Below are 9,055 nucleotides of genomic sequence, written 5' to 3' on the forward strand. Positions count from 1 at the left end.
ACACACACACACACACACACACACACACACACACACACACACACACACACACACACACTCAGCTGTCAGTTATGGAGGTCATTTGAAGGATCTCTTCATGGTGAAGTTGTAGAAGCCAAATTAACTCATGAGTCAGCATGTTTCTGGTTCTGGTTCTGGTTCTAGTTCTGGATGCAGGCGTTACCAGAACACAGAAATCAATATTTAAACATGTGTTGTGGTTTGTGCAGGATATGTCGCTGGATTGTGTGATTAAGTTTTTTTTTGTTCAAAGTTAGCTGATGAGCTGTAAGAGTGTCTTTAACAAATATTTCATGGTTGTAGAGATTATTTTCAGAATAAAGCTGCCAACAATGGAACATGAGACTCGGAGGTATTCTAATGGAGACAGAGAATGCCATCTTGATCCTTTCGTTTCTTCCATGTCATTTAAAAATTCCAGAGATCGTCTACACATAAAGCAAAACCACAGTTTTTGGCCAAAGTGGGTTCCACAAAACAGACAACATGTAACTCACACACATAAACTTCTTATAAACTCTTATAAACTACATAAATCTCTTGCCACTGCCTTTTCTCAACATCTGCTGTCAACACAAACTGACTGACCCCCCAGGAATAATCACTGTAGTCATGCCCGGTGTTTAGTACATTCCCTTTCCCACTTCTCACTTTGTCAAAGTCTGGTTTTGTCAATGTTGGCAGGCATATTGGCATGTTCGTATCTCTTTTCTCACCCACTGTTTGCTGCAAATCAATAAAACTTTAGTAATATTCACGTCACTAATCTCATGAGTCAAAATGTTTCCTCTCTGTGTTTCAGAGTTAGACGGTTCTTACCCTGCTTACGGATACGCTGACCTGCCTCTAGATACCCTGCCACTAGACCCCGACATGCACGAGCCCTACATCCCTGATATGACCTTTGACCCCAGACAGGCCTACCCTGAACCACTCTAACAGGTATAACACACATAGTTTATGCTTCACTTTAGGGGAGCTGTTGTGTTGTCCATGTTTTATTCAATGTGTAGGGCCACTCAAACCCATGAGATAAGTTCATTCAGGTGGATCGTCAGCTGGTTGTAATCCTCAATCCCAGCACTGGGGGGGGTAAAAAACAAAACATCTCTTAGAAACGAGACGGCACTAGGTTCCCGCTACGTTGGGCTAAGGGGTAGAATTGGGATTGGCCCGAAATGTGACTCAGTAACTGCTCTTTCTTTGAATTAGTCCACAGAGTAAATTTCACATTTCTTTGAAATATTTAAGATAAATGTTGTTTCTGATTAAATCTTTTATTTTTTTTTTCCTTTCTTTTTTTCAGAAGATTCAAACAGAAATGCTAAAAGGAAAAAAAAAAGAAATGACCAAATCCAGAGACTGAATGAGGATGGATGAAGAGGATAGCAATTTCAATCACAAATGGAATCAAACATTTCTAATGGGATAAAAATCCTATTTGGCAATCAAGAACTGTGTAAGAGGTTGCTTGTTAAAAGAGGTTTACTGTTGCAGTATTGAAAAATGTCATTTTGTTACAGTATAATGTTTTACTGTGGGGGTGGGGGAGTTCTGAAGCTTGGAGGCGCTGTTACACGGGTAACTTTTTGAAGCAATCAAATCTGGCAGAAAAGCCTGAAATTTACAGTTTGAGAGCCCCAACCAGACTGATGGTTTTTATGTTCCAACTCCTGATATGAGACAGATTGACAAGAAAATAAAAATCAGCTGAAGTGTAATAGCACCAGTGTCAATGTGTGACGTCAGTGATGCAACGCCTGATGAAATATAAGCTGTGATGAACAGGTTTTTCTAAACTGTGTCATTGAAAACTCCCACATCAGTCGATAAGAAGCTCCATCACATAGTAGTTAAGTCTGATCCCAGTTTATCCGAATATTTTACGACAAAAACACCCAAGGCACCAAAACACTCTGACAGTTTCTCCCCGATCAGCTATGCTGAACCTCACCTTTGCTGCCAAACGCTACCCGTGTGTTTAGATGTCTCTGTGTGTGTTTGAACAGTGCACATGTTCAGGGTGTCTGTGTGGTTGTTGCATGGTAGTTTATCGTGTAATCATTGAAGTATTTCCACTGTCACATACTGAGGAAAAGGATATCTGGGTTTGACGCGCCATCGTGGATTACAGCAGCCATTTTAACAAACCTCGCTGGACTACGTATCCAACCGACTCACCTGAGCACGCAGCTATTGTATTCACAGCAGATGGACTACAAATCCCTTTGGCAATGGACTACAGTTCCCAACTTTTCTGGTCACACTCGCTTGTACCAGATGGTTTTTGTCAGAAGTGGACATAACATCCCTGATCAGCTCGTTCACACGTCAGCATCTGGACTCACAACACATTTTTAACGCATTTTCAACTGTGCTTCTTTTGACAGGACTTTTATTATTGTACAGTTATAAATGTACTTTAAGTTATTCTTGTGTGTTTATAACTGTACATTTATAACAGCACCACTACGCTGCTCTAACATGACTGTGCTGGCCGTGTTTTATCACAGACACATGTCTGCGTGTCATGGTGGGGGGGGTATTGGGGGGGGTCTCTGCTTTCATCAGCCTCTGATTGATGTGCAGCACATTTTCTACCTAACATTACATCACTTAATGTCACTGTCTGAACTTAAAGTTAAATGGTGGACATGCTGGACAGTTTGTGTTCCCCAACTGCATCTTTAAAAAGCTGTTTGTTTCTGCAACAACAGCAGCTTCAAAAACTTTAAAAAGCACAAACAATGACTCATCAGCCAGAAATGATTTTAATGTTCTTAAATCTGAACATCATTAAATTTTATTATTTTCATCTGTCTAGGTTTGGGTTTTTTGATGCTCAAAAGGTTTTATTGTCAGTCAAATGTTGACTGCTTTTGAGAGGATTTACAGTTTTAAAAGAGTCATGTGTGGATAACAGAACTGTTGTAGGGTTAAATCAGAATCAAAGAATCAAAACCAGTCAAAGCAGACAACATAAGCTACAGAATACACCGCCTGCTCACACACCACCCAATATAAATGTGTGTGTGTGTGTGTGTGTGTGTGTGTGTGTGTGTGTGTGTGTGTGTGTGTGTGTGTGTGTGTGTGTGTGTGTGTGTGTTAACACTGTTATGTTTGTTAATGCATTGTCAAAGCTTTGAAACTGAAAGAGGGCAGTGTATTCGTGGTTTCAGGAGAGAAAATACATGTTTTTTGATTTTAGTGAAATTCTACAGAAAGAGTCAGAGAGTGAGTGTTCCAGGCTTTTATTTCTGAACCTAAAACAAACACAACTGAAAGAGAGAAACGTATTTTTCCATAAATTAATAAAAAAAAATATGTTAATCTTTTTTTTCTCAAGTGTTAGTATTAGATATTGTGGTCCATACTCCTTACTGGTGGGTGGAGGGAATGCATCATTTTGTTTTTTTTTTGCCACCCGCCAAAGAAACCCCAAAGAAGAAGAATGTCATCCAGCAGGGGGCTGTATACATCCGCTGAATCACTACACACAAATACACCAGAAGAAGAAGTCGACGTGGAAGCAGTTGGGGAAGAGGGAAATTTGAAAGGGAATTTGTCGTTTTTGGTGCTATAAAGTTTTTTTTTACTGTATAGTTCTGTGACCTTTCTGATCACGGTCTGTACCGGAGGAGTCCAATTCGCGCTGCGGAGCACCTTTGTCAGCGGGATAAAGAGCTAACAGTACGTGGCTAACGCACGTTAGCACTAGCGGCTAATGTTTACGCTGTGATTGAAATAACGGACAGAATATTAGAAAGCTGAAACATCTGTGCTAACCGTTACTAAGAATTCCAGTATTGTCATATGATCGCGTTACCATCAACACAGTCACGGTTATTGACTTCCTTTTCGTTAACTTTACCATGACAAGTGATGTTAATTATAGTTTACCATGCAGTGATAAACTGGCAGTCAATGTGGTGCGTCAGTTTTTCGATGTTTAGCTCATCCCATTATTGATTGTTGTCTAAGCTCGTACAGCTGTTATTGCTGCTGACTCATTGCATATCATTGATGGGTTAATCTATGCCATCTATCAGGAGGAAATATTAGTAGAACTAAAAAGAACAAGAAATCAGTTTTGCATTCGACGGTAGATAATTTGCAGATAATTTATACGCAATAAATCATCTTAATGTTTACTGTCTTAAAATGTGACTAACAAAACAATAATCTGTTTAAGCTTGTCATGTATTATTATGGACTTTTACTGTCGCATAATCTCACTCTGTTGTTCCCTGACAGGATGACGAGTCCTATCTCCCTCCTCTCTCCTCCCCCCTCTCCTCACCCAGCCCCTCTCCCACTCTCCACCTCCCCTGTGGCTCACTGTCCTGAGCTCGACCTGTCTGTCACACTAAGCCCAGCCCCGAAGACAGGCCACACACACCTGAAGTCCCGTCCACTGAGGATAACCAGGCAGCATGACCACTCAAAGCCAAAGCCCCGCCCCAAAAGACAAACAGAGGGAAAGGGGAACGCAAAGGTTTAGACACGACCTGCATGTGTTTGGCTTTAGCTTCATATTGCTGTTATTTCATGACTGATGGTGTTTTCTCTTAGGGATATCAACACTCAGCTGATTCTTTATGAAAACCAATCAAACCATTACAAAAAAAACTAAAAAAAAAAAATGTGCAGATGAAGTGTCAGGTGATGTGAGACATGCTTCTTTATTTTCAGTGCTCACAGAGAAACAGAGAGCCTAAGAAGAGGAAGTTTAAAGCAAGCCTGATGACATCTGTTATTTCTGTTTGATCAGTGGATGACATCACTGTGTTTCTGGTCCACTTCAGGTGAGATTTGAGGAGCCGCTGGTCATCACAGTAACACCCAAACCGAGTATTGAGGTAAAGGAGATTCAACCACAACAGCCAATCAGAGGTCAGAAGAGAAGTAAAGGACGTCACCATGGTAATCAGAGTAAATCAATAAGATAAAAGGAAAGTCATATTGAAAAAAAAAATTAGATTGAAGATTGAATGTGACCACATCTTTATTTTAAATGAGAAAAAAAATACAGAATGTTGTAATGGTAACAAGCTAAAAAAAAACCACCTGATCTACATGCTGGCTGTCTCAGAAGTCCCTGATCTGATAATTGATCAACATGAGAATAACTTTCTTCTGCTCTGATCTGTAAAGTCCCTCAGCAGTGTGTGGAGCCTCCTGCTGCAGCAGCAAATCAAGATCCAGGCTGTCTAGAGACCGCGGAACTCAACACCACTCTGGCTCTGAAAGCAGAGCTGCAGTCTCTGCAGGTTGGTTGATTCTGAATATATCATCAATAAAACATCACAGAGTTGATTGACAGCTGACCAGTAGAGGTTCTGCCTTTAAGGAGACGGGGTTTAACACCCAGAGGGCCGTTCAGGAGACGTTACAGCGGTCAGAGAGGACCAAGCACCTGATCAACACCCGAGCTACAGAAGGTAAAACACACAGAAGCACACACAGTATTGACAGTGGACAGTCAGGCTGAATATCTGTCTCTAAGGAGCCCAGTTTTAATGTTGTGTCTAATAACAGGTAACAAAATTCCTGCAGCCCTTTAAGCAGCTCAGACACGTACACAAAAACCTAAAATAAATGAAATCTTTCTAGATTTTATTATCAATTGATAATCTCTTTCCCTGTCCACGTCTCTCGCTCTGTCTCTGTAGAGGTGAACGTCTCCCGCTCTCAGCTTCTCTTCACCTCATTGGTCAGCGTAGATGTGCAGGAGGATCAGCTGATCAGTCAGGCGTTGCAAGATAGGCTACAGCTGGCCCCACAGCCTTGCCCCGGCAACAAGGTAGAAGACCAGCCGTCCCTTTCACTCTTTATGACCTCAGACCTCCTCAGACAAAAGCCCCTCCCCCTGGAGGAGGAGCAAGTCAACTGCAAACCCCGCCTTCAGACACGGCCAAAATGTTCAACCTTTGATCTATACAAAAGAAGAACACGCTTTGAAGCCGTGCCCTGAAAGGAAGTTCCTGAATAGATGGACTGAATGACGTTCCTGTATAATATATATTTATATCAATCTTTAAATTATTGATCAAAGTTTGTTTCTTCATACAGTTTTTTTGTCTAATAAATCCCTCTGACTCTTACTGATGTCGTTAATTACGCTGGGCCTCTATTTGACTCATGACAAGACTTGTAGTTGACCAGCCTTACATTGAATCTATTCCAACATTTACACCACATCAGAGTTTATTCACCTCTGGAAATAGTGTCGCTCTGATTCGACCTAAATACAGTGTTGGGTGCTGGTGTAAACACGATGAATTCTTGGTCAGGAGAATTCTGAATCAGGTCCGGGTCCGACTGTTCACAGGATATGGTTGGATATTTCTGGACTTGGATATTGATGTAAGTGTTTTTTTTCCTAACGACACATTGTGCAGTTAGAATTATATTTGTAAAGGTAGGTACAGCACTTCATGTAACCCACATAAACACAGATGAGTCTGTTTGAAGCACATGTAACAACTTGTGATGGATTACAAGTGATGACTTTTTATTTGTTTTGTAGCTAGAAGGTTCTTAAGTCATAGGGGTGCCAGTCAGAGTTTATCTGACAAAAGTCTAGTTTAGTCTCTTTAGTCAGCACACTTATAACAACCCATACACAAAGAATGTAAAAGTATAAAACCCAAACAACCTCACACAGATACTGAAACATGCCCAAACCATAATCAATCATTCATTAAGTCCAAACCCAACAAAGAAATGAATTCACCAACACAACAATGATAACACAAATGTGCAGTCCAAATATATATATTTTTTCTTTTCTTTTTTTTCAGTAGAAAGGAAGTTCCAGGTGTCTGCAGTTCAAAAATTTGTTTGTCAAGGAATAATCAAACCATCAAGCCTGGTTAAGTTCAGTGTGAAAAAAACAGTTTGTTCCTTGTCAAAAAAGAAAAAAAACATCCAGTTTGAATCCAAAGTGAAAAAGAGAGAGAGGGAGAGAAAAAATTACTGACAACACAAGATATGTCTGAAAGTCAGTCAGTATTGTAGCAAAACTATTTACAAATTAGTATTTCAATCTGTGCGTGTTACCAGATCCACAAATTTGTAACTAAAACTATTTACAAATGTGTATTTTGATCTGCCCGTGTTACCAGATCCACAAATTTGCAAAGGAAATCTGTCTGTGTGTAACTACATCCTTAGATGTGAAAACAAAATCTGTTTGTGTGTAAAATAAACCGTGTGTGTGTCGTCAGATCCACATATATGTAAAATAAATCTGCAGCCGCGTAAACTAATCTGTAAGCGTAGACAGGTCAGTAAATACATTTATCACTATGGAGGTGTGTGGTCTGTGAATATCTGGCCACTACATTGGATGTATTCTCACACATGACTTTTGCTAGACTCTTGCTGCAGTAGAGGAAAACATTTGTGCAAGCGATTTGTATCTGTTTGGAGACTTGTCTGTGAGCCTCCATGGCGATACAGCTTTAGACCACCAGGGCGTGCAAGCATCAACAATACTGGTCACTTCTACTGTTTTTGTCAGCTTTATCTACAGCACAGTAGGCTACATATGAGTTCCCTTGTTTTTTATGTGTTTATACTACAATACATTGGGTTTTTATAAATTTCCTTTTTACTCTGATGTATGGAAGTTACTTAAATGTGTGTGGATGAAGGTTACATTTTCCTTAGCAGTATGAGTGCAATTTATGATGTCAAACCTTGGAGGCTACTCTTACCGTAAAATCTTTTCTTTTTTTTCCAGTTTTATATAAAATTTTATTCTGTTAGCTAGACAAAAACAAATGAGTACAGTAACCATTGTCAGTGAAGGACTGGGCTCAGACTGAGGGGTGGACATGAGGGATATTTTATGGTCCACTGACATAGTAACAAAACATCTAAACATTTTGACTTACAGTGCTCACATGAAGCCAACGGGACGATGTACTTGGGGGGCACTGACTTAATGAGAAATACGTTTGGTTTCAACACATAACTGTACAGTTTTAGGGGAGATATGAGCTTTGGTGGATGATCCACGGTGTTATGCTGAACCGTCTAGATTATTTTGACAGAACCACAAGAGTGTTGACAGCATCCGGTCTGTTTGAAAAAATGAGCCAAAGCAATGGAGAAGGATCTTTGCATTTTTGTTGGCACAGACTTTTAGGATGGGAAAGAAAAAAAATTTAGTTTGGAAGCACGAGTGAACAGTTTTGGGAGAGATATGAGCTTTTGCAGGTGAGCTATGGAGTTGTGCTGGACTGTAAGTCTGTTTTGTCAAATGATCCAAGAGTTGTATGAATGTAATCTCCGTTTGAATAAATGAGCCAAACGAAAGGAGAAAAACTGTAACACAAACACATTTCATTTTGTGTCCATGTATACTTTATGGCTGTGATTTTTACATGGAAACAGCAGAGATGGGGTTACCTTTTTGTCATTTGGACAAAGAGGAATATGTTTTGCTAAAAATTTTAGTTAAAAAATACCTGCAGAGTTTAAGTTGGGCACTTGTGTCCATGTATTTGGTTTTAAAGAGGTACTGTGAGGACATTAGAGAGTCCAAACATGCCCAAGAAAAAAGCACAACCTCTTTGGCTCTGTCATCCTCCCTTTCCCTTCTCTCATTGTCTTCAGGTGACTGTTCACATTAACCCTCCTATCATGTTCATCCTCTACGCATTGCATTAGTGTTCCCGGTAAAATTTGACTGGTCTGTTATAAATGCTGTTAAATCAACTTTAAAACCATTACTCACCGCCTAAGTTTTATATGACTACAGTTCAAAGACAAATGTTGTACTTTGACTTTACTTCATTTTAAAGACAAAAGGTACTTTCAGCTCCACTACATTTTAAGAAGCTAACTTGTTCCCTTTTAGGTTTCGCACAGCTTTGTAATCAGCTTTTTTTTTCCTAATTGCAAGCAGCCAGTCATTATGCTTGTCAGAAACGGGAACCAATCACAGCCAAGCTGTCCTGCCGTTGTTCATACCAAACGTACTGATGGCAGGAGAAACTCCAGCAGAGAAATCAGCACACCCATA

The 9,055-nt window shown here is 40.0% G+C and overlaps 2 protein-coding genes across 4 annotated transcripts in view; both read left to right on the forward strand.

The window, feature by feature from the left end:
* The window catches only part of LOC141809540 (junction plakoglobin a-like), a 40,314-nt gene extending 37,478 nt beyond the window's left edge, over window positions 1–2,836 (forward strand). The window contains exons 16-17 of one of the 2 annotated variants that reach the window (XM_074696616.1): window positions 824–963; window positions 1,331–2,836. In XM_074696616.1, coding sequence (XP_074552717.1) covers window positions 824–960 — 137 coding nt within the window. In that variant the 3' untranslated portion in view covers window positions 961–963; window positions 1,331–2,836. Of the gene's footprint in view, window positions 1–823; window positions 964–1,327 lie in introns of both variants that reach the window. The other variant, XM_074696615.1, reaches the window with a different exon arrangement.
* Window positions 2,837–3,486: 650 nt separating this feature from the next.
* On the forward strand, window positions 3,487–6,125 carry ppp1r35 (protein phosphatase 1, regulatory subunit 35). Of its 2 annotated transcripts, none has more exons than XM_074696696.1 (6): window positions 3,487–3,711; window positions 4,276–4,516; window positions 4,827–4,944; window positions 5,176–5,291; window positions 5,375–5,462; window positions 5,694–6,125. In XM_074696696.1, the coding sequence occupies exons 2-6, from the start codon at window positions 4,277–4,279 to the stop codon at window positions 5,993–5,995; spliced, it is 864 nt and encodes a 287-aa protein (XP_074552797.1). In that variant the 5' UTR covers window positions 3,487–3,711; window position 4,276; the 3' UTR covers window positions 5,996–6,125. The 2 variants fall into 2 exon arrangements, with proteins under 2 accessions (XP_074552797.1, XP_074552796.1); XM_074696695.1 differs by having other exon boundaries at window positions 3,489–3,711; window positions 5,372–5,462.
* The last annotated feature ends 2,930 nt before the right edge of the window (window positions 6,126–9,055 follow it).

Source organism: Halichoeres trimaculatus, unplaced genomic scaffold, assembly GCF_033239565.1.
Source record: "Halichoeres trimaculatus isolate MK-OKI-2021-1 unplaced genomic scaffold, fHalTri1.1 fHalTri1_scaffold_20, whole genome shotgun sequence".
Taxonomy (NCBI): Eukaryota; Metazoa; Chordata; class Actinopteri; order Labriformes; family Labridae; genus Halichoeres; species Halichoeres trimaculatus.

Excerpts from the sequence above, each read along its gene's own strand:
- ppp1r35 (XM_074696695.1), top strand. The coding sequence starts at position 4,277 with ATGACGAGTCCTATCTCCCTCCTCTCTCCTCCCCCCTCTCCTCACCCA. Across the intron at positions 4,945-5,175 it reads AAGTAAAGGACGTCACCATG|TCCCTCAGCAGTGTGTGGAG; the intron begins GTAATCAGAGTA and ends TGATCTGTAAAG. Across the intron at positions 5,463-5,693 it reads CAACACCCGAGCTACAGAAG|AGGTGAACGTCTCCCGCTCT; the intron begins GTAAAACACACA and ends CTGTCTCTGTAG.